General features: G+C 43.7%; 2 protein-coding genes across 3 annotated transcripts in view; one reads left to right on the top strand and one right to left on the bottom strand.

The window, feature by feature from the left end:
* Positions 1 to 1994: 1994 nt before the first annotated feature.
* LOC146354281 (RING finger protein 11-like) lies at positions 1995 to 9604 on the bottom strand. Its single transcript, XM_084838563.1, has 3 exons — positions 9404 to 9604; positions 5557 to 5726; positions 1995 to 2551 (listed from the first exon to the last, which is right to left on the bottom strand). The coding sequence occupies exons 1-3, from the start codon at positions 9533 to 9535 to the stop codon at positions 2380 to 2382; spliced, it is 474 nt and encodes a 157-aa protein (XP_084694689.1). The 5' UTR covers positions 9536 to 9604; the 3' UTR covers positions 1995 to 2379.
* Positions 9605 to 14565: 4961 nt separating this feature from the next.
* Positions 14566 to 25188, top strand: part of TNPO2 (transportin 2) — a 33092-nt gene continuing 22469 nt past the window's right edge. Inside the window, exons 1-7 of one of the 2 annotated variants that reach the window (XM_084838556.1) lie at positions 14566 to 14691; positions 17775 to 17890; positions 18236 to 18311; positions 20597 to 20746; positions 22071 to 22177; positions 23904 to 24037; positions 24429 to 24510. In XM_084838556.1, the coding sequence (XP_084694682.1) occupies positions 17792 to 17890; positions 18236 to 18311; positions 20597 to 20746; positions 22071 to 22177; positions 23904 to 24037; positions 24429 to 24510 (648 nt within the window). In that variant the 5' untranslated portion in view covers positions 14566 to 14691; positions 17775 to 17791. The remainder of the gene's footprint in view (positions 14692 to 17774; positions 17891 to 18235; positions 18312 to 20596; positions 20747 to 22070; positions 22178 to 23903; positions 24038 to 24428; positions 24511 to 25188) is intronic. The other variant, XM_084838555.1, reaches the window with a different exon arrangement.

Raw genomic sequence — 25188 nt, 5'->3', positions numbered from 1 at the left:
GCTACCAGAGGCAGTAGTATTGTGCCTTGAAGGACATCAGCACATATTTTAGGTGATAATTGGCAGTGGAAAACTGGAACTTCCCACACAGCAGCTGAGTACAACATACTATTTTGGGGCTGAAGAGAGGCAGACTCCAGGGACATAGTCTGAATCTATCTTCCTGCTCTAAACCCACTTTGTCCTATAATCCTCTTAAGTCAGAGTGAGCAGCCCTTTCCATGCAGCCCCACATCTCCTATGCCTTCAGGTGGCTTAATCGAGCTGCCACAAGGAGATAAGAGAATGGCTGGAAGGCGGTGAGGTGCAATGGAATGCATTGGCTAGAGCAGGGGTAGGCAGTGTGGTGACCTCCAGATGTTTTGGACCACAACAACCGTAATATCTGACCACTTGGCCATCCTGTAGCCTTGCCTGCTGTCAATATGTGGTCACTGACCACTCTATAACCAAAGGAATGCAGCCTTTGACCCTGCAAAAGATCACAGATCAGTGCCCCTTGCCCACTAATGAAAGGAGGCTTGCAGTGTGGTTTGGAAAGCAACTGCTGTTCCTCCCCTGAAACAATAAGGAAAGAGGAAGGGCCCAAACCTTGACATGGGATTCTGTTATTTTATGCCTGATTCAGATAATTTTGGCTGGCCACGGATTCTACCTATAGAGAAAAATCAAAACTAGAGCAGAATATAATCACTGCTAGTTGACCAGTAGAAGATTCTCCTTGTCAGGTACTGCTCACGTTTGCTTTAGTTGAAAAAGTTGTGGAAGGGATTTGAGTAGTCGCTTAGCCAGTATATGTTTATATATGCAAGGAATTATAGGCAATCTATTTTATTTCCATTTGAATGCAATGTACATCAGTTTCACTTTCAAGTGCTAGATCCTTGTTAAGGACAATACATAATCAGAAAAGCACTTTCACACCTCTCCACTTGCAAGGCAATAAACAGCATGACTAAGGGAAACCTTTCCAAACAGTGGGCTTGCTGCATGGCACTAACTAATAGACTGCACTAGCAGTTTCCTATGGGACAAAAGTCTTCACTTGATTTTGTGTAAGGCAAACAGAATAAACATTGGGCAACAAACAAGTTTAATTTCCTCATCCTTTATAATAGTGCACTTGAATGCCTTAACCAGCAGTCAGTCTCTTGAAGGGGTTTCACCATACTGAGTCACCAACGTTTTATAAAAATTATTATTTACAAATAACTTTTCTGTCTCTCATCCTATAAGCATGCTAACAAAATGTCTAAAAAGTGCCAATACTGTTTTCATTGGAGTGTTGTGGAAAGACAGGAACTTTGAATTGTGAGAGACATGTACACCCCTCCCCCCAATCCAATTAACTGCACCCAAATGAAAATTGTGTCAGAAAATCTGTTTGCCCTTTGGATCCATTCTATCCATGTGATAATATAAAATCACTCTCTCCTGACTCTGTGGATTTGTATAAACTTGATAACAGCTGCCTGCCCCACAAAGGCTTCAGAAGCACTATGGTGCACCTCTTCAGAACGGATATAAAACTCCCCTCTTGATTTAGGGAAAAACCTTTAAAAGCAGAGGAGAGCAAGGAAATACTATTCATTCTTCTTAGCTGAAATACCAACCTTTAAATAGAAGCGCTCTGCCTCCAACAGCTACAGAATCAAGCTCTGTCTCCCTTCCCAGCAATGTCACTGCTCCAAACTGCCCCACAAAGGAAGAAGACAAACTCCTTAGGCTTCTTTTCTGCACTGCAGCAAATGGGCGAGTTTTCAATAGTACACAAGATTGAAATATACCTGGCCCTGGCCCCCTTTAAATGAAGCATTCTTCACTTTTGCAGGATGAAAGGGGGAATGCTAAAAAAAAAAGCCACTTAACAAAACTCTTAATTCTGCCACACACTGACCAGAGCTTGTAACAACCCCCAGAACACCTCTTCAGATTTAAAATAATTTTTTTGTTACCAACATCAGTTTTAGATAGCTGTCTTTTTTTGGCCAAAGTTACCAATCCAATGCAGCACCTTAGGCATACTGTACTTGCTAACTCTGGACATTTAGAATGGTGTGTGGGCAGAGAATAGTTTCAAAGAATAATCTTTTTCTTCAAATTCACTTGTGGGTGGAGTGGAAGGACAACTCCAGCTTTACCATTTCCTCTCCCCGCATCGCCACCTACGCTGGATACAATGCTCAAATATGGCACAAGTCACTCTAGCCAGCCAAGCCAGAAATGGCTGTGAGTTGTCCTTGGGGCTTGGGACCAGTTTCTTTGCCATAGGATTCTTTGGTGTATCCCAGCAGCGTGCAAATAAAAGTGTGCGCCACATCCCAGCCCCCCCCACAGCCACAGCTTGAAGCACTAACAAGAGCAGGGCAGAGAGCCACCTCAGTTAGTCTCATAGGAGGACAGCAGAGCAGCGTCAACTGGCTCCATGCAAGAAGGACAAGTGAATGATCGCATCAGCCAGTCATCAATGCAGTGAACGTGGTAGATGTGCAGGCAGGGCAGGAACCGGATGGGATCTCCATAGACAAAATCCAGCATGCAGATCACACACCTGGAGTCAGGCAGAGAGAAAAGGAAATTGGATCGTTAACATAAAGATGCTGTAAGATGGTTTCAAAGCCTCCTGTCTCAATTCCCTGCCCAAATGGTGCTGGAGAAGACTCTTACGAGTCCCCTGGACTGCAAGGAGGTCAAATCAGTCAATTCTAAAGGAAATCAACCCTGAGTGCTCATTGGAAGGACAGATACTGAAGCTCAAATATTTTGGCCACCTAATACGAAGAGAAAAATCTCTGGAAAAGACCCTGATGCTGGGAAAGACTGAAGGCAAAAGGAGAAGGGGACAGCAGAGGATGAGATGGCTAGATAGCATCACCGATACAATGAATATGAACCTGAGCACACTCCGGGAGAGTGCGCAGGACAGGAAGGCCTGGCGTGCTATGGTCCATGGGGTCACGAAGAGTCGGACACGACTGAACAACAATCTTGCCCTATGCTTGGTTCTTTTAAATATTGCAAAACAGACCCCAGACCACCTCCTGCTGAATTCAGTTAATGACATTTTAAAGTACCCTTGTGTTACATTCTAGAGGGGCAATTTGAAAGGGCTGCACAAACTTCCTTCTAGCAACAGGTAAATCATTCAGGCTCCCCCCAAATATCTCCCAGGTGCTGAGGCCCACAAGAGAGGAAGGTGGGTTTTTTGTACCTTAGATTTTTGGTACTGTAATATTAGGGTTCCTTTCAAGGTAAAGTCAGTTCACACTAATAGTTGTCACTATTTGGTGGATTTACACGTCCTCAACAGCTGCATGGCAAAATGATGATCTTATGAAAGCACCCTTTATTGGGCAAGATAGACACTGCTAGACAGACAACTTGCCTAATAAAAAAAAACATTTCTTATAGTGGTCAGAACTGTACTGAAAATCATACAAGATATGTACAGATAGATCCTCCATCTTGTTTTGTTCAATTTTCCAAGTCAGAGATACAAGGACCTTCTTCCATGCGCATCCATCCCTTAACTTGGACATTCTCTATTGGATAGTCTATCCTAACTAAAATCTGATGTATGTTCTATTAATTTACTTGATACATTAAAAAAACTATACTGTCTACATGTCAAAACTCCAGTGGTTAGATATATTCAAAGACAGAAGAGAGATCGGTTTCATTTTAAAAATGCTGCCTATATACCTTCATGTTCTCTGTGCTCCTGGTAACTTGAAAAAATATCACTTGTCTTCTGCTAAGTCTGTGCAACAATGAAAGTGGTTTAAACAATGTTAAAATAGTCCACAAATGTTAATGATTGGTAATCATTTTTTGTTAGTTTTAGGAAGAGGAAATGTTGGTATAATGTCATTGTTTAGTATGCTGTTAATCTTTTTTCCATTGGAAAGCATAATTTTTAGAATCAGTTAAAGTGTATTAACTGTTGGAAAGATGGAGGTAAGGAACAGAAACCCAGACACATCCAAATTCTGTATAGCATAATTTCTCCAGCACCATGTGCCTTCCAAAAATGTGACAAGGGGAGGTACTTACAGATAAGCACTTCTGTGAAGTCACAAGATCACTGTGCTGTCAGTGCCTTACCTCTGTGCGGACCATGCCCCCCCCCCCCCAGCAAAATAACCTTCTGACCAATAATACACAAGTGAGACCTGCAACAAAACACTGCAGTATGGAGTGCTTCTGTTCAGGGTGCCAGTCAGCCATGCTTTTTCCCTGGATACTCTATTCCATTCCCTCCAAGAGCCAGCATTCTATACCCACTGAGTTTACCAAGTCCTTACTGTCATTCCCCTCCTTTTAGGGTTTTTTCCTTAAATATTTTTTGAACCTTACGATGCCCCCAAACCTGCTGCTACCCCCTCTTGTATGTGGGTGATGCTGCATTGGCCAATTGGGATCCACACTCAGAAGATGAGTTTGCTACAAGGGTAAGGAACCTGTGGCCTTCCAGATGTTCAACTACAACCCTCATCACCCCTGATCATTGACCATGCTGGTGGGAGTTGGGAGTCCAAAAACATCTGGAGGGCCACAGGTTCCCCACCCATGGTATATAATGTTATTTCTCTACCAATCAGGGTTCAGCTACTTCCTGTGAAACTAGTTCCTAATACAAGTCTGTGACTGATCTCATTTACTATGAGAGCAGTTCTCAAAAAAATGATGGGCCGCATTATGGAGGTGTGGCTACTGTTCTGCAGTATCATGGATCCAGCACAGCTGGCCACAGGCTACATTCAGGTTACCTTATCTGTTGGCGCTGACATAAATTAATCTATGTTCACTTACTCCACCACCAACACCCCTCTCTACACGCACGCGCACACTCTCTCCCCCCAGATGAGCTGGGATGACAACATCTAATTATAGTTTTGGAGGCTAAGGAATGCTAAATAATAAAGGACAGGGATGGTTGAGAGTATCTAGGATTTGTTCATGCATAGGTCTAAAGGTAAGTCCTATAGATGCATATGGTATAAAGGAAAGACCTAAAGGAGGGGGTTTCTGGCTTAAGACTATAGATCATTTTGCTTTATAGCCACTTTCCCAACTCCCAGCTTTTAAGTCAGTTTTCTGCCCATTTCTTCAAGTCCTCTCCACAATTATTGCAAAGTCCCACAACTCTGCCTAGTGAATTATTCAAGATTATTTGCTCCATTTGGAAACTGGATTCAAGCAACATGAGGTTCTTAAAAATGGGAGGAGGGGTAAGCCTCTACAAACATCTACAGCAACAGGCTATGGAAAAAATACTAATTTGCCTATGCTTTACATCCTTGCCTATACAGACTAGAACAGTGCCTTTGAGCAACTGTAATTTTTCTTTAGGGCAGCAGGCAAGAGCTTTGTTTTAAACCAGGGATGGTACAGTACAATCTACTCCTGTTGCATTTTGGAAAGCAAATTGCTGCACACTGTCATTGAGGTATAAAGGCTATTTATGCATCCATTAGGAAATAGTTACTATGGCGTTTGCAGGGTGCTACCTGAGCTAACACGATAAATGCAGAACATTGCACATGGAGAACATACTCTTTGATTTTCTTTTCCGATGGCTCTGAGCCTGGATCAAAGATTCCTTTGGGAAGATGTTGAATTAGTCCAATCCTCTGAGCTATACGGATCTGCTCCTCTTCTGTTAGTTGTGTGGCAAGACGTGCCTGGCTGGGTGTAGGGTGATACACTGGAATCGATGCATGTTCCTAGGAAGTCAGAAGAGCAAGTGGTTATTAAATACTTGCTACTTTTGTAACCAGGCAGCAATCAAATGGAGCCATTCCCAGACTCACACATAGCACTCCAGCCTGCAACAATTCCTTTTCTTCACAGACCACTACATTTCAGAAGGTCTACATGTGTTTACAGAAATGTAATCCTTAAAGCTCATGCATTCACATGTACGCAGGCTACTTAACATGTTTGCATACCTGGGGCTGAAACTTGTTAGGTAACATCTACTCTATTGTACACCAAGTAGGCTAAATCAGATGTTTTAGACTTCAACTCCCAGAAGCTCCTGCCAGCATGGCCAATGGTCAGGAATACTGGGAGTTGAAGTCCAAACATCTGGAGATCTACTTTCTGCCCACCCCTAGGCTCAATCATGGTACCGTCATCCATTTTTTCATTGGTGTTTGAAGCTTTTCCAGGGGACGCAGCCAGAATACACACACTAATCAATGAGGGTGTAATTTGCAGATGCCTATGGATCTTCTATACACTCAGGTGTTAGGATCCTTGCAGGACTAATTAACTCTATAAAATTATCAGATCCACCTCTTTTCCTCTAACAGGGATGCATATAGATAAACATTTGTTGTGAGACTGGTCCAATTGTATAGTGTTAGAATGCTAAAATCATGCTCCAGCTCCTTTCACACAGCACCACGTCCTTGCTTCTGAGCTCCTGCATCTTAAACCAATGAAGGCACTTCAGCAAACTACAAGTTGCCCCATGGGATGCATAAATATTTGGTGTCTATAGCATATGGTAATAGTAATGAACACTGGTCAGAGGATCAGGATATAAGTACTGAAATGATAGCTGAAACCAGTGGTCCACCTAATTCAGCATTCTAACAGCGGCCAGTCAAAAGCTACAAGAACCTCAGAAGCAGAACACGATGACATCCATTCCCTGTTAGCGTACATCAAGATAGGCAACCCAGTGCCCTCCAGATGTTGTAGACTGCAACACCCACCAGCCCCAGCCAGCATGACCAATGGTCAAGGATTATGGGAGTTGTGACCCAAAACATGGAGAGCACTGGGTTGCCTATCCCTGGCTTACATCATCTGCCAATGTGCAGTATACTAATTCTGAGTAGGGTGGTTGCCACCAAAACATGTCTCTTTCATGTGTTTATCTAACTCTTTAAAGTTCTATCTATGCTATTGGGCTTCACAACATCCTCTAGAATAAATTCCATAGGCTAGCACTGTGTGAGTGAGTGAGTGAGTGAGAGAGAGAGAGAGAGAGAGAAGTAGGATTTTTATTTGCCTAATCTGCTGCCTATCAGCTTCAGCAGATAACGGAAGAGTTTTTTTGTAGTCACTGTGAATAATTTCCTACCCATCTATGTATTTTTTCTAAGCTCTGCTCTGATACTTTATGGGGGACAGAAGGTTAATCTTTCCATTCTCCTGCTTTTCTTAGAAGTGAAACATTGTCTGTGCTGCCTATCCCCTCCATGTAGGTTCAAACATATCTATGGTGACCCACAGGATGAAACAATTGCACTTTCCCTCAGTTTCTCCAGCCTTTTCTTTCTCAATAGACTGGCCACCTGACTTTGGAGAATGCTGCCTTGCAGGTATGGCAGCTTGCAAAAATGCAAGTAAGAGAAACATGAAATTGCTCCAAAACGAAGACATAGGAAAGCAATCAGAGGCACATGGGACAACTGTTCAAAGGAAGAGGCTGTGTTCTAGGTAATTTCTCTGTGGAAAGGGATAGTAGTAGTATATGAAACCTGATGTAGCTTCCCTGGATACCAGGGCCTGGGCTCAGTCTCTTCTGAAAATTTATCAGGAATGGTGCAAGCACACTTGCCACTAAGACAGACCCTGGAGCCTAAACCTTCATCTGCAACCAAAAGCCCATGGGTCTGGACATTCAACCTCTTCAGCAAAGCATGAAAGCCTCTTCACTAGCACCTTCCACAGAGTGATTCATAACTCCATTTTTTTTCAGTCCAACTTCAATTGCAAGTCAAACTGCCAAACTTCCTAGAAGCTGTGTATACTTCCAGCTTCTTCAAATAGCTGATTCTCTACAAATGAATCAGACTTTATACTCCACTCTACTGTGGCTACTTCCTCACAGGCACACTTTTTCACATTACATTTGAAACTTGCCTTTTATACTCATCCACTCTGTTAGGTAAGTTAACCTGATTGTGGCTTGTTCAATGCTGCCCAGTAAGGACCATGTCACACATTCACCCAGATTTGCTACCAGTGTGCATTTGATAGGACTGCACTCAATCCTGGCTCCCTGACAAGTGTATCTGTATGATACATGTATTGCAAGCATGTGTTGTTACATTCATACCTTAATTATACACAGAAAACGGCTTAGGTGTACGTCCACCCCACCCCCCAACAAACCCTTATGTGAAATAGTTCACAGCTGAAGGCATTTGAATCTTGTCCTCTCAACCTAGGGTGTTTATAGATAAGGCTTTTATTCTGCAATTGCCCTGGCTCATTCAACTGAATATTGTTGGGATCCAGACAATGTCTTCCATTTGTAATCCTCCTCCTGTGTTTTCTCACTACTTCGTCTGTCTTCTTTTTTTTTAACAACACAAGATCTGTTAGGCTGGAAAAGATGGAATAGCTGCACAATGTCTTTTGGCTGATAGCATTAGAAGCCATCTGTCTGGAACTGCTCCTAGCCCACCACTCTGTCTAGTAAATTATTCTTGCAGTTTTCCATTTCCTACTTGCTGGTATGAGGTGACATCTTCCATAACTGTCCCACAACTCCAGGTCCTTCACTCAGAATGCCCACCATGATCTCAGTCTGAATACCTCCATTTCTGTTTTATACCCTTCTCTCTGGTAGGGGACAGCAGTAGATTGACAGATTCATTCATTAATTACATTTCTATAGCCAAAGCTCTCTGTGTGATTCATAGCATAAAACATAATATAAAACCTTTAACATTCAAGAATTTAAACCAGTTTTTTAAAAGTGTAAAATAACAAAACTACCAGGGCCTGATAAAAAACAAACAAACTAAAATCTCAGCTGTACCTACAGAACCCAAAGTTTAAAGGGGCAATACCTTTCTCTCTAAAGGGTGCTACCAATAAAAAGGCACTGCAGAGCTATTCTGCCTGTACCTCCTCAACAGATTTTTTTAGTGATAAGAAAATGGAAGAAGTGTTGGGGAAAACACGGGATGGTTACAAATAGAATACACCCACCCCCTAAAAGTCCATGAATGAGGCAAGGCAATGGCATGATAAAAGCTTCGTCTGGAAGCAGCCCAAGTTTGAAAAACACTGTTCCACGCCCCTGCTTGACATCACATGGCCATTCCTAGCCGAGAGTAAATTCGCCCCAGTAACATCCACGGGATGAATGGCAGCGAAGAGCGCATCAAGCTCCATCCTTGTGTACTTGGGTCTAGTTCATGTATGTGGAAGAAGTCGGGGTCTCCTCCATCATGGTTCCAGACACTCCCTCGCTTCTCGGTCCAGTAAACCAAACCCGGTATCCGCCCCATACGTCTTCGTACTACCCCTCTGTCCAGCAGAGAGCGCCTCGTTGGCTACCCACGGCTGACCCCCACGCCCAGCACAGCAATCGGCGAAAGCCGGGGAACCTCCGCCCCAGAGCTCCAAGCCCTCCCCTGCCCCGAGTCGGTACCTGGTAGGGGGGCGGCGGGGCAGGGATGGGCGGCGGAGGTGGATCCCCAGGCCCAAGGCTTGCCCCATCGCCCGTAGAGTCGTTGAGGAGCGACAGGTCATCAGCCGCCTGCGAGGAAAGGCAGCCCCCCATGCCCACCCGAGCCCGACCGCTCGGGGCCGCTGCCGGGTCCGGCCCGGGCAACCTCCCTCAGCAAGCTCCGGAACCGAGGTGTGGGGGGGTCGGCAATAGAGGGGCTCGTGTGGTATGACGGGAATTGTAGTCCCAGCCTAAGGAACTCCGCGCTTGCGCACTGCGAAGCAACTCGGCCGCGGAGGGGTGGGAAAGAGGCAGAAACGCATCCAATTACAGTCCCCACGATCACGTGTCTGGGACGATGAACAAAGGACACCATCGAACGCCAAATTATTTGCTGTGCCTTTGTACTTTTAATTATAGTTACGCTTTATATCTGCAGCAAAATTTAAGTTGGCTTATGAGCCGATTCCATTTTTGGATGGAATTTTGTCAGAATCCAAAGTGATTTTGAAGTTGACTTACCGAAGTGTTTTCACATGATCACAGCTTGTCCGGAAGGAGGAGGAGAGCCTTCAAATTAACATTAGATTGAGCGTAACCGGCTAAAACTAAATCCGTGCTCAGCTCAGTCGCTATTAGCCTTTAAAAAAATGTTTTACAGTGTGCTAACTTCAAAATCCCATTGCAAAAAGGGCTGCTACATAAGCATCCCCCACATGGTAACCCTATCTCCTGGGGGCAGAGCCGGTTTAGCAAGAATCAGATGTAACGAAACAAGCTAAAGAGTAAATGTTTTACGGTGAGATTGTCAATAGAATAGTTGCTTTCTATTGCTAAGCCCATTCTACCTTCTAAATTAAATAATCCACTGCCATAGGGTTGAGCATAAGAACACCGCTATTCTAGAACTCTTTGACATGAGCACCAAAGGAATGCCAGAGACTATACAACAAGTAGATTGTGGTGGATGGTGGACCACCAATTTCTGATGGATCATCTAGCACTGTAATGGTTTCTGGGATTCTTTAAAAAAAAAAAAAACTCAGGAAGGAGTGGCTCCTTGTCTGATTCACCACAGCATTTACATTATTAAGTAAGAGTGAATATCCTGGATTGTCACTTAATACAGAATAGCTATGGTTTAATCTTAAGAGATCCTATGCAATCTTGCTTTGTAAATTTAAAAATGCATCTGTGAACCACAGGGATTCTCATTAAAAAAGAAGTGAAGTACACAATAGTACCTCATGCATCTGCTGAAGTGAGCTATAGTCCATGAAAGCTTATGCCATAATGTGCTAATCTTTAAGGCACCACAAGACCCTTTCTTGTTTTTACAGTAGTAGTTTGCCACCAGTGCAACACATTTTCTGATGAAAAAGCATACAATCTACATTGCTTCTACAAAAGTTATTCTACAAAACTTTAGTTGTTTTTGATTTAGTTTAGCTTTAGATGAGGATCGTACTTTTACTAATATTTATTGTTCTTAACACATCCTGTCCCTTGAGTGTAACAATATTAAAATATTAATATGCTATAACATATAAAACATCCCTGTCCTATCTGTTCTCATAGCTTACACGAGCAAGATAAAATATCAACAAGCAGGTCAGCAAACTTCCAGCTGAAGCAGATAACAATATTCAATAAAAAAACAAAGTCCTGTAGCATCTCAAAGACAAACACATTTATTATGGCATAAATGTTTGTGGATTAGTCTAGTTTACGCAGCTCAACTATGTAAGGCATTGCACACAGTGTAATATAGGTGGAGACAGGATGCCAAGGGGAAAACCACACCTCACAACCACGTACTGAACACAAGGCGTATTCACAGGAATGGCAAACACTCAAACCCCCAAGAACTCTACCTATTTGTGACAGGAGGGCAGCATTCTCAAATTCCATATATAGGCCTGCAGCTGACCAAAGGGCAGCAAGGACAATATACTCGCAAAGATAATCTGAGGAGCAAGCCATAGAGGGAAATAGTTGCCCTACCACCAACTATGGGGGCACTATTTATTGCACAACTTGGACCCTTTGTGGCACCCATCAGTATGGGGAGCTGGATGGCAAATGGACCCTGCTCCCAGACTTAACACCTGAGCAAAAATAGTGAATCCCAGTAACTACAGAGCAGCAGTTACCCCCACAACAGTATGCTCAATACCATGATATTTCATCCCCATTCCAAGGTCCAAAGTTTTAAGTGAGATTTGAGGGGGGAAAAGTTGATCTGGAAGCAATGTTCGTACCTGAAGCCCTCTGTCATACTATGGGGATGGCCAGGATGGTTCACTGTGAGGCAGCTGATGGGCTTAGATAAGCACGTGGGCTGCGATTTGCTGACAGGGTGCTCCCACCATTTGTTTGATTGATTGTTCCTGTTCTTTTGTTTTTTTGTATGTTACTCTACCAACTTTACTTGGAAATAGTATTGCACAAGTTCCACAGAACATAATGGATGATCCTTTCTCCCAGACATATACACCTCTACAAGAATTCTGTGGAACAGGATTGTAGTTCTGATGCATCTTTTGTGGGTGGGATATATTTTTACACTGGCTGTAAGACCCAGTAACATCCACGGGATGAATGGCATCCCTCATGAATGACTCATGCCCTCACAGCTACCCCACAAGGCTTCAGGGCCAGGTTAGGCATGATTTTACAAACCAGATAGTATTGATGGGAACTGCATGAGCAATTCTTCTCCAATTCTTCTCCAATTCTTCTTCCAATTTTTTTAAAATCTTCTTGAAGAAGATTTTAAAAAATCTTCTTCAAGATTTTTTAAAATATTAATAATTTTATTGTAATTTTAACAAAACAAAAACAAATCATGCAGAAAGAGGAAAAAGACAAGAAATTACATGCATAGAAACATAAATATTCAATTAAATACAACATTCTAGAAAAACAAAACGAGATTATGCATAAACTTCAAGAAAAGCAGACCAAATATCCATATATTTATCCATTTGCAAGTGGTGCCTATATACCACCTGTTCAAATGCTGATAGCATTGTTAGGTCCTCAATCCATTGCATTATAGGAGGTGAACATTTATCCTTCCTATGCTGTAATATCAGTCTTTTGCTCTCAAGAGGGCTTGGAAAACCCATTTGCGCTGACCATATGTTAACTTCCAAGAAACTTGGAAATAGTTTAGGAGGACATGTACATCATTCAATATTAAAGAGTGTTCCAGTACAAAGTTTATCCCTTTTATGACCTCCTCCCCAAAGGCAGTGACTATTGGGCATTGTCAAAACATATGAATAAGGGTGCAATGCTATGGAGATAGATGTCAGCCTCTGAACTCAAAGGCTGGCACCCCATGCAGGGCAAGCAGAGCACAGAAGGGATCCTCTCCTCTGTGCTCCAGCTGCCCTGCATTTGTGTATAGCCGCAGCTTTGGGGAGGGAAGGGTCCAGATACCCGATAGGAAGCTGTCTAAAGTGGCTTTCATGGTCTTCTTCCCTTGTTGACCCTGGGACTGCCTCCTTTTCACCTTCTCCATGCTCAGTTTAGGAGCATGGAGACAGCAGTGTGCACAAAAAGAACTGCGCTGGTCACGAGGGGGTGGGAAGCGCAGTTTCTGAAAACTGAGATCGGATAACCTCGGTTCCCAGAAACTGAAAAATCCTATGGCCGTCTAGACAGTGTCTAGTAGCTATAGGATTGCTGTCTAACAGAAGCATTAGGTGTATTACATCTCCAACAATTATGTGAATTAGACAAAACCTTATTAAAAAAGTTGTTGTAGAGTCCAATAAAACCGAAACAAGATTCTTTGCTAAATAAGGCATAGCCTAAAGTCCATAGATACTTCAGAAACAGCCTCTAAAACAACAGTCCATTGGTTAGGCAAAATGGGGTACTCCAATTCTCTATTCCGCTCCTGTCTTAGACTCTGAGTCTCATACTTATTTACTGATAACAAGCATCTATATACATGAATTGTGGGTTGATATGACTGAGCAGCCACTATGGAGACCCCGAAGCCGTAACAATGGAGACCCCAAAGCCATAAAAGCAGCTGGACCAAACCTAGATTCCAACATGTGTCACAATTCCAAGTATTGCCATTCAGCCATAGCAAGTAAATCATATTTAGCTTACAGATCAGAGAATGACAGAAACTCATCATCCGGACCCAATAATTGACCCAAAGTAAAAATTATCTTATGTGCCCATGTCTGTCACAAAAAAATTTCTTTCCAATTTTAAAATCTGGATTTCCCCATAAAATCAATTGAACATGAGTGTGGATCAAATTGTAATTGACATATTATAGCTACACCTCTCTAAAAGTCAAAATGGGAGGGGGTATCTTGTCTATTCTAATATGCTGAGAACCTAGTGCTATCCATTTGGAAAGAAGATCCAAACAAAAGACTTCTAGAACTGAGGAGGGTGGAAAATCTAATCAGACTGGAAAAGACCAAAATTTAGTACAGGTCAACACATAGGCCCTACGGTATAAAGCAAGGTCTGGAAAACCAAACCCACTTTCCTTAACAGGAAGTTGCATCCGTTTCAAAGATATTCGTGGTGGAGAGCCCCCCCCCCCCCTTTATGAGACAAAGCATTACGTTTTTGGAAATATTTGCCAAGTATCAGCAGAAGAATCCAGCCCTCCCCACGACTTCTTAAACTGTTTCTTTTGGCGGCGAATTCCAGAGGCGGAGCCGTAACAGCCTGCTACATGACACACGAAAAAGCTTGCGTGTCGCCTAGAAGACTTAACAGTTTTATTATGGCATAACGTCTTCAAGATGTTGCATTATGTTTACTCCCAGTGGGGTTCCACGGCCAGAGGTAATCCGCGCAAGAAGAAAAACTGCTTTCAAAAACCAAAAACAACAAAGCGGGTTGGGCCAAGTTATCGCAGGGGGAAGAGCCCCGGCCACCTGCCCGGCGCCACGCTGTAGACACTCAACAGCAGCCAGGTGCCGTCGTACCCCGTGACGTCTAACGGCGGCCTCAGCCCCCTGCGCTTGAGGATGAAAGAAAAGAGGGGCGTGGCTACCGCCCTTTCTTTGGGTCACGTGACGCGCTCTCTTGCTCTCTTCCATTGACGCGCGCAAGCGGTTCTGCTCTCCCTCCCTTTTCCTCTTCGTCACGTGAACGGCAGAGACGGCGGCCGGCCCGGCTCAGCGCCCGCGTGTTGCGTTCGCCGCTAGCTTGCCGCCCCTTCCTTCTCTCCCTCCTTCCTCCGAGCTGACGCCGCGGCCTGAGCCTGGGCACGCGGGAACCGGGCAAGTTCCGCGCCGGGATGAAACGTGTGCTTGTGGGAGGCTGGGGGCGTCTGAGGCGACGGCGCGAGGCTCTGTGAGCTTCGGCCTAGGCAGGAGTTGGGCGAAGGGGAGCCTTCGGGGAGCCTGGCTGGGGCTCGCCTACGGGTGGATGGATCGGGCACCGCTGAGGAGGCGAGGGAGGCCGGCGGTGGGGCAGGCTCCGGAATTGCCTGAAGAAGCGGGGCCGGGCCTGGTCGGGGTGGCGATGGGTCGCTGCCGGCTAAGCAGCTCGGCGCGTCCGTCCGAGCATGGCTTGGGGGGAGGGGCAGAAGCACTTCCGCTGTGGTCAGTGGGGCCTCCGCCGCCCCCCAGCAGCTGTGGCTTTTCATGCTGCTGCTGTGTGGGAGGTGATGCTGCAGAACCCAAACCGGGTGGGGCGGGGGAAAGCGGAGAGCAAGCGCGGAGCCGTAGGGGGTGGGAGTCGTGTAACGTAGCTGCCCCAGCACATGCTTGAAGAACCTAACAAGAGCCAGGCTGGATCAGACCGAGGGTCCGGCTAGACCAGCATCTGGTTTCCCAAAGCGCCCGATTCTGGAAAGCTCAGAAAAAGGGCAGGAAAGCTTTCTCCCTCCCTCCCTAGCACCAGTCGGTGGGGCATACTGCCTCTGTACATGGAGGTTCCATTTAGTGGTTAGAAGGAGGCTAAATCAGCAGCATCACTATGGCTCACTTGCCTGAGTGGTGGAGATGATTAAAGATAAAGGTTCCAATCTGCCCTGCAGCCTGAGGAGTGGTTAGACTTTAACATTATGGGATCTACTTTGTTTTTCACTAGAAGCCCAAGGTCCACCAACTGGGGTCAGGTACAAAATAGTGGCTCAAGAAGGTGGACAAAGAATTGCAAAATAAAGCCCAGAAATTTGTTTTTTGTACCAGAACTGGAGCTTGCACGCATTCTTTTGCACACATCTTCTATTTCTCTCCAAACTTCCTTGATTTAAGCAGTCTTGGGAATCAGAAACCAATTTACTGCAAATTACCCAGAGATCTACCAAGAGATGCTATTCTGTCTTCTCCCCACCTCTGTTGTAGTCCTTCTGAATTGAGGATCCTGCATTTTAGCTTGCATTGTGGTGTTCATCTAGTATCCTGTGTGCCATTTCCTGGGACTTAATATATAGATGAGCGAGCATGTGCATCCAACTATGTCTTAGTCTTTGCGTGATAGTTCTTTAAGTCCCCGTTCTGAGAGGAGAATAGCAAGATACCCTGTCCAAAGGAAATAGAAAAGAGGTTGTCTTGTAGTGAGTCATAGCTGTATTGTTCACTTATCAAAAATCAAAATTGGGGTAGATGTTCTAGAGAATGGAAGCTAAAAAGCTGTCAAAATGGAGTGGGGAGAGTGTTGATTGTTTTTTAAGGCAGATGAACATTCCCACAGTTTAGTACTATAGTAGGGAACCACTTGACTTCTAATGAAACTTAACAGAAAGATCACACAACTAAAGAGTCACAAAACCACAGACAAGTTTGTATAGTTGTATTGCTCAGTGCCACCTAATGTGAAAAGAAAACTCCCTGGAAAAGACCCTGATGCTTGGAAAGATTGAAGGCAAAAGGAGAAGGGGACGGCAGAGGATGAGATGGCTAGATAGCATCACCGATGCAATGAATATGAACTTGAGCACACTCCGGGAGAGAGCAGAGGACAGGAAGGCCTAGCGTGCTGTGGTCCATGGGGTCACGAAGAATCGGGCATGACTTAACGACTGAACAACAACAACAACATGTACATGCAGTAGTAAAGAGATGTCTGTGGAAGTCATACAGTCACATTCCACATGGCAATCAACATGGTGGTAGATGTAGTACCTAAGGGAATAATATTTCCCCAGATGCAGAATGTAGCATATCCAGAGCTCGAAGAACTCAGGATTCAAACAAAATCACAACCCTGAGAAAAGATGCTTGGATGGCATGCAGCAAATGGGTAATAGCTGTGCGTTATTACATGCACACATACAAATAAGGCTTTTGGAAGCTCATTTCTATATAACTGCTGTACTCTGGAGTAAATAACTGCAGTGGCCCAAGCTGTATCCAGTGGCAAAGCCAGTCACTTAGATATATGGAACGGTAAGAAGGAAGTTGGAGCAAGCATATTGCCTACAGGGCTAAAACTGAAGCTTAGGTGGAAATCCTTATAGGGCATGGGAAAGAACTTCTCTTTTTACCTCCTGGGCTTTCACCTCTTCCTTAAATCACCATTAAAAGTGGTGGTTTACTCTCATTAAACCAGTAGTAAACTGAAGGAAGCTGTCTAATTTCCCCAGCCCCCCTTCATTTTAGTTTCCTTGGCTATCTTAAGGTAAAATCTCGTCTGTTTATTCCAGTGTAAGCCCTCTACCTCTACAGTGACTTGCTATATGCGCAAGCCTTGTGCATGTTTCCCCAATGCTGAGTTATATACATAGACCTTGATTGTGCTGCCACAAATGGTTTCCTAGCAGTTTCTAAGTACCTTGAAGAAATACATTTTTTCCAGATGAGATCCCGTAGATAAAACAATATTTCTGTAGTGCAGATTTCATTTTTCCTGCCTTACATATTCTATGCACATCAGGAAGTATAGTAACTTCTGCATGTGAAGCCCTTGCATGCTATTGTGTAGTGGAAAAGTATTTTCTTTGGACAGAGGGAATCACCCTAACTATGAAGTTCCCAGGTTGGCTTTGAGCAAGTCACTATCTCTTAGCCTCGCCTACCTCACAGGGTTGTGAGGCTTGAATCATCACAGCTCTTGTAGTAATATATCTTTCAGGGCCCTGATAGCAGTATCCCCTGGCTTCTGTGGGCCTCAAATACCTTTCTATATGCTGTCTTCCCTGAGTATAAGCTAACATGGACTGAAGCAACGCAATATGCTGTTTGCCTGGGTTAACTGCATTTTGATCACAAAAGTGATGATGTTCAGATGTGTGTAGCATATGGTTGGGTTATGCTTGAAATGTCCAAGTTGTATTCTTAAGGCAGTGAGGTGACTGTTAGTTCTACTTGTCATGTGAATAATTATTTTCTTGTTACAATTCTTTTTCATTCTGCAGTTAGGCAGCTTCCCATCATGGACTGGCAGCCAGATGAACAGGGCCTCCAGCAAGTACTTCAGTTACTCAAAGACTCCCAGTCTCCAAACACAGCAACCCAGCGTATTGTGCAAGATGTATCCTTGGTATAATCACCAAGTTGCCACAGAAAGTGCTTGAGATGATATAGGAAAAAACAAATGTTACATTTGCAGTCAACTACAAGAGAGATCAGGAAAAATAACTTGCTAACAAGAGATTAAGTTGAAAGTGATATTCCTTAGTCTCTAAGCAGGAGCAGATGTCCTAGTCTTAGAAAGTGTACTGAATCTCTTATTGTCGAAGGATTTGGGTATTCCAAACAGTTGAGATCCACATCTATGTCAGAAGAAAATTTTGGAAACTCTGAAGGCATTGTGTAAGGTTTTCGACATTCTTTTCAACAGGAAATTTTAAGAATATCTTCTTAACAAATATTGCAGAAACTAAAACAGCTGAACCAGTTCCCTGATTTCAATAACTACTTGATATTTGTCTTGACACGTCTGAAATCTGAGGGTATGTCCATTAAATTTGTCATTATGAGAGTTTGAGTGTGTCTTTGTTGACTGTATAATACTGGCAACTTAACTTTTGAGCTATCATCCTCTATGATCAAATGAAGAGTTGGCCGCAAAAGATATTTACTTTGGTAAAAGAATAACCTGACCAAAGTTAGTGGCAGACATGGCTCCTGAGTAGCTACAGAAAGTCTTGCCTGATTTAGCAGGTTGAAAGAGGTTCCCCTTTCCTTTGGTGCTGAACTTGTAATTTGGTCTGTTCTCTGCTGTGCTTTGCAGTGAAAAGTGGATTGAATTCTAGAGCCCAAGTTGGTTAGCAAAGATAGGAGAAAGGGGGGCTTCAGGATTCAAAAATTCTAGCTTTTTTTCGCAAGCTGCTGCTTGTGATCTTAGGCTTTTTTACATTGGAGGTTATGCTTCTTTGTTTAGGAGAGCAGTGCAAGGGTTAAAATGCTGAGAGGGGTATCTCTTATGAAAGGTCTAGACAAGGGCAAGGAATGCAAGCCCATTGTAAACATAGAAATGACAAGCAAGAGACCCCGTAGATAAAGGTGCTCTGTGACAATGATGACTACTATCTCTAGTAGCCTTCATGCCCAAACAACTGACATCATTTGGGGTGGAAACCAATGTCACGCCATGGACTTTTGCTCATGCAATGGGACTTCCTCCTCTCCCTCTATGCAACCCTATGTCCACCTAAAATATGCTCTGGAGGGTCCCCCAACCCTCCAGAGCAGGTTTTGTGGCATGTGGGGGCTGCAGGGAGGCGGGAGAATCACTCCCCTCCTGGTTCCATTGACAGCGAAACAACTTAATTGGATTTCACCCATGAATCTCTATGACACCTTAATAGTTGTCTATGCCGGAATTTGGGAAATAGGATTTCTTCTTCATGAAATGACTGAAAAAGTTAGACCTTTAATTATTTCACTTAAAATTGTACCCTTTTTTTTGCTGCTTGGCTGAGATCTAAGCACCTTTTCATTCTGCCTGGTGAAAGTTCTGTGTTATTAGAAAACTTGCATACCCTGTCATAATATGTTGGTCCAGTAAAAGAGATCGCTTTATCTATTTTATGGTTCCTGGGACCCATATAGCAATAGCTATCGTTGTGATGTTATATCTTGCATTCTGTTTGAACAGAATTTGTTCCAGTAAAAAGCTAATGGTATTCCCATGTCCCGTTTTCTGAGGCTCAGGCAACAGTGCTTACCTCTATCAGTCTTAGTTCCTCAGTCCTTTGAAGACAGGGACTTGTTCACAGCTCTCCACAGAATATGGGATGTGCTCCAGTGTTTAATTGTGCCTGGTTCTTGTTTCTCCTTGTCCATAATTAAAATAGCGGGATTGTGCTCTCTTCTCTGCCCATTGCTGTCTGCAGTCCTTTGTGTGAGAAGTTAAGGCAAAAGCAGTGTAAACAAGTCCTGCAAAGATCTCCCATTGCAGTTCATTTTGGTAAGGGGGATACTAGAGCACATGCTAAACTGTGGGCATGTTGGAAGTCATGTACCTGAGGCCTTCCCAGGTATAAATGTAAATGTAACTAATTTTACATTCCCAGGCACAAATGAGGATCATAAAAAAAATCTGATCGCAACAAAGTGAAACATTAACATTCATATACAAGTCTAAAATGCTAAAAAAGAGTAACAATGTATACCATGGAAACATGCATTAACATGTGTTCAGTTAAATCCAGTGAATGGAAATAACCCACATCAATATATCAGAATTCATATCAAATTTTGTAAAATCTGCAGTAATATAATACAAAGCTATAAGGTTCTACATCAGAGTTTGGGGACCTTGGCCTTCCAAATGTTGGGATACAGCCCATAATCTCTGACCACTTCCCATAGAAGTTCCATTGCATTATATGGCCCTAATTTGGGCGCCCTGCTTGTTTTGGTGGCTCAGTGTGGCCCATTCCAACTCAGTCTGATTAATTAGCTTCCTTCAGTTATAGCAGGATAAGGTACTACACTCCAGTGAGATTTTTGCAGTGAAAAGTATATCTGTGACTCTTGTGTAAGATTTTTGTGGAAGCAGTTCATGACGAAAACTGTGTAAAATGATTATGTTTCCCTAGCGTGTGCATTACTCCTTGGGATTTTAGGACATACACAAGTGCTTCAGTTTATGGCAATCTTTGGCGATCCTCATTTTCTCTGCCTCTGCTCAGTTCATCATTATTTCTCTATTTTTCTGTATTTTCTTTGGTGTGCAGTACAACAGGTTTTACAGAATTCATTTCTACTCCAAAACAATCTCTCTAAACAGATGAACCAACTCGTTCTCTGAGTGGTCTGATCCTGAAGAACAATGTGAAGGCTCATTACCAGAGTTTTCCTCAGCCTGTTGCTGAGTTCATTAAGCAAGAATGTCTTAACAACATCGGGGATGCTTCCTCTCTTATCAGAGCTACCATTGGTGAGTGCTAGAGAAAGGGCGGGGGAAGTGTGTCTTATCAAGGAAGCTGAATTCTATTTTTAGTAGTATTACTAGGGTTAGGCAACCTGTTGCCCTCCAGATGTGGCCATACTGGCTGGGGCTGATGGGCGAAGTAGTCCAAAACATTTGGAGGGTGCCAGATTGCCTACCTTTTCATTAGACTGTTCTTACACTAGATGAATCACATGGGTGCTTGTAGAGAGGGGAAACAGCGACACTATGGCTGTCTCAGAATTAATCAGTGGTGTGAAAATGTTTATTGTCTAAATGAGAGGCAAAGCTCTTAATAGCAGTTGATGCTCTAACACAGTTAAATCAGAAACCATGTGAGTAGGAACCTGTTCACCTTTATTTATGCCATGTACAGGTGCATTTTTTAATATTAGATGATGATGCTCCTGAGACTTGTGAAACAAGCACAGGCTGTAAAGCTGTCCCAGTGTAGGTGGAAGGTGTCTGTCTCATGGCAAGTATGTTTAAAGTATATGCAAGCTGCAAAATGTGATTCTCTTTTCACCTTCTCCTTGGCTCCCCCAAAACCAGGTAAGCAAAATCTACATGTTGGGTGAAGGATTTGCACAAATCACTTTAGTTGTCTACAGATATTGGCTGGTCCTGATACGTGTCAATGAGTTTTAACAGTTCTGGCAACTCCCCTGCCCATGCATGGGTAAATCAGGCAAGCCAAATGCTTTCCCCCTACTGAAAGGAGACCTCAGATTAATTCACAGCTCTAATTGTTCAAGAGGCAACTCTCCACTCCATGGCAGAATTCTGTCACATTTTGGGTCTGAAGTAGGGATGCTGGAGAAATTCGAGTTGGATTAAAATGAGGTCAGATTTCTAAGAATCCGACTTGTGGAATCTACTGCGGCATGCCCCCCTCAGGCTGTGCGGAGTCTGTAGACTTTCGGATGATTTTTTTACTTTCCTGAAATTTACGCATATAAATCCGTAGAAAAATATGTAGGTTTCTGCTGAGGCAACGTTGAATGGAATGGGGGACAATACACTAAATGTTACGCACTGAGGTAAATTATGTAAATGCTTATGTAAATATTTCTGTATTTTTCCACATGACAAAAAAAAAATTCGCATCCGTCTGTGGGCAGATGACAGAATGAAAGGAGCCTGACAATCTGCGAAACACAGACGGAGCGGATTTTACACAGCCCGTACATCCCTAGTCTGAAGTATTAAAGCATCTTTCTATTTGACACTGGAGGGAGAGTTGTTGGGTGTATAAAACTAAAATGGGCTTGTGAGCTGATGTTGAATTACATCCTGTTCCTTGTCTTGGCAGGTATTCTTATAACGACCATTGCTTCCAAAGGGGAGCTGCAAATGTGGCCAGAGCTCCTGCCCCAGCTCTGCAACCTGCTCAACTCTGAGGACTATAACACATGTGAAGTGAGTGGGAAACTGCATAGGGTTAATTGGAGGCCTAATTGCAATGGTCAGCAAGATAATTTAATGTTCACCTAGCCTGATGGAGATGTAGTTGTCATGTGGCAGAAGTGAGTTCTTGCTGTGCGTGATGGAATCCAAATAGCACTGCTCCTTCACTGGTATTGATACATCCAGTTTTTCACCAACTCAAGAAGTATGAATTAAACTGTATAGATAGGAATGGATGTGCAAAAACTGAGTCAGGCTGGATGAGGATGGACAAACTGAAATGAAATCCAGAGAAGACAGAGGTGCTCTTGGTCAGTAGAAAGCCTGGCTAAGGCATTGGGATTCAGCCTCTTCTATATGAGGTTGCACTCCCCTTGAAAGAACGGGTTCATGGCTTTGGGAGTGTTTCTGGATTCCACACAGTCCCTGGATCTTCAGGTGGTAGTGGTGGTGAGGACTGTATTTGCCCAACTATGTTTAGTGTGCCAGGTGCAATTCTTCCTGAATCAGTCTGATCTGACAATAGCTATCCGTGCCTTGGTTACATCACAGTTAGGCTGTTGCAATGTGTCCTATGTGGGGCTACCCTTGAAGAGTGTCCGGTTTTTTAGTCTTTAAAGCTCTAAATGGCTTAGGGCCTGGTGACATGAGGGGACTACCTATGTTAGTATGAACCTGCTCAGTTACTAAGATCATCAGGAGAGGCCCTTTTGAAGACATCCCTGCTTGCAGAGGCTCACTCGACAGCCATGTGGAAAAGGGCTTTCCCCCATGCTATTTCCAAGCTCTGGAACACACTCCCTTTGGAGTTACGATTTGTCTCCACTTTCTCTGTGTTCAGGAAGGGAGTCAAGACGCTTTTTTTATACTTGGCTTTTTAAAGTGTTACTGTTTTTAATGTTTTTAGTGTCTTACGGCGCAATCATATGGCCGCTAGTCAGCGGCTAGACGGCCATAGGATAGGTTGGTTCCTGGGAACCGACCCCCACCCCCTCCCGTGCCACCTCATAGGCAGTGCAAATTGGCCTTGTGCTCCACACTCATAAGAGCAGCACAGAGCAGCGAAAACGGGATGTTCCCGGGGGCGGGGTGGTCGGAAATGCTGGTACAACACATGCTATGTGTCGTCTGGCTGCTGCTTCCCGCGCCCTGAGGTCCTGTGGCTAGACAGTCAAAATCGGCTGTTTAGCTGCGAAAGCTGGGCAGGGGAAGTGAAGAGGAGATCCGCTCCTCACCACTCCTCCTACCCTGCACTGGATAGGCAGTAGGCCCTGGGCTCAGAGGCGACCGTCGATCCACATAGGATTGCTCCCTCTCTTTGTTTTTATTTGACTATTGTTTTTATCTTCTGAATTTTTTGAAGCCACACTGGTTGGCTTCAGAAAGGCAGTATAGAAGTACCATAAACGAAGTGGTTTTTTCTCTTTTATAAACAATCCCATTGCTACTTCTCTTGTAGCATCCCTATTTATTTAGGCATTTAGCTGGCACATATCAGGCTCTTGTGTGGGAAGCCTGGCCGAGGGTAGGAGGACAACACGTTCTTTCAAACTGGCAGCTTGTCACTTAAATGGCTTTCCTTTGGCACAGACCTCAAAGTGAATACAGCTCATGTTAGAAGAGCAGTTTGAGTATTGGAGCCAAGCTACTAATATAGGCTTTCCAGTGAAGTTCAGATGCCCTCCGTCTGTTTTCTAAGCCTTACATATTTGGTGCTAACTACTGCTGTCCTCTCTAGGGGGCTTTTGGTGCCTTACAGAAGATCTGTGAAGATTCTGCCGAGCTCCTGGACAGTGATGCTCTCAACCGGCCCCTTAATGTCATGATCCCAAAGTTCCTTCAATTTTTCAAGCATTGCAGCCCCAAGATTAGGTATATATGTACTTTGCTGCTGATCCCTGTCCTGTGTTCCACACATTGAGCAAGATCAATCAACTCTTATATATGTGGTGGACATGCCACTTTGGATCAAGGTTAAGAAAGATAGTAACAAAACAATGACAAAGTGTCATAATTTGAGATTGACTTTTTAATCAAATTAAACCAAAAGTACATTGCTCATTTATGTCAAATCTTTCAACAGTCACAAAACTAGGTCAGAAATAGAAACTGACATAAACTTCAGTATGTTAAGTTTGGCTTGTTTATAGCGCATACTGTTTCTTGGTTACCCAGAACTGCACTTGAGGTAATAAGTTGTTGGGGTGAATAGTAATGGCTGTTTCAGATAGCTGTTTCAGTTGTTTTCCTCCTCTCTTCATAGGTCCCATGCCATTGCTTGTGTTAACCAGTTCATCATGGAAAGGGCCCAAGCCTTGATGGATAACATAGATACCTTCATTGAGGTGAGGTGGATTTCCATGTGCCCATGATTGTTCTTGAAAGTCAAGTCACCACAGTCCATGGCTGTTTATGTATTAGGTGCACATTTTTTCAGATTTTATACCTTTAAAGCATACCCCTAACTTCAGCTAGTCTTCCAAGGAATCCTTGAAGGTCTACCGCAGGACCTCTTTGTGTTTATCACAGATCCTGGGTCACATTCCTGGGTGTACCTGTGGCATTGACCAGGTGTCGTAGTCACAGTGGATAACAGTGTGTGCTCTACAACATGCTCAATATTCCCCTGCAGCTACACAATGGTGGGGAAAGTCAGTAGTGGGTGGCCAAACAGTCTTTCCGGGAAATGTGTCCTTTTACTGATCTCCTCCTTGAGGAGCCTCTTCTAAGCTTCCAAGGAACTCCAGAGTTCCCCAGAGCACAGGTTGAAAGTGATTATACTAGGCTAACACAATCCTCTAAATCGTTAATTGATGTGCAGCTCTTGTTGTATTTGCCACTTGTCTCCTATAATTTTAGGGAGTTCCAACTCTTAAAGCTTTTGTCAAGTGCTTAATCAGATCTGTCATGGAGGGAAGATAAGGATTTTTAACAATTGCATCCTTAGCTTTCTCTGTCTCGGTAATTTCTTTTTACTTCAGTAGCATATCCATGGCCAGAGGCAGCCTTAGGAAATACAGGGT

The sequence above is a fragment of the Heloderma suspectum genome, chromosome 2 (genome assembly GCF_057233095.1).
Source record: "Heloderma suspectum isolate Gila_16-S chromosome 2, 16-S_ref, whole genome shotgun sequence".
NCBI classification, from domain to species: domain Eukaryota; kingdom Metazoa; phylum Chordata; class Lepidosauria; order Squamata; family Helodermatidae; genus Heloderma; species Heloderma suspectum.
This window is presented reverse-complemented; position numbering and strand designations above follow the sequence as displayed.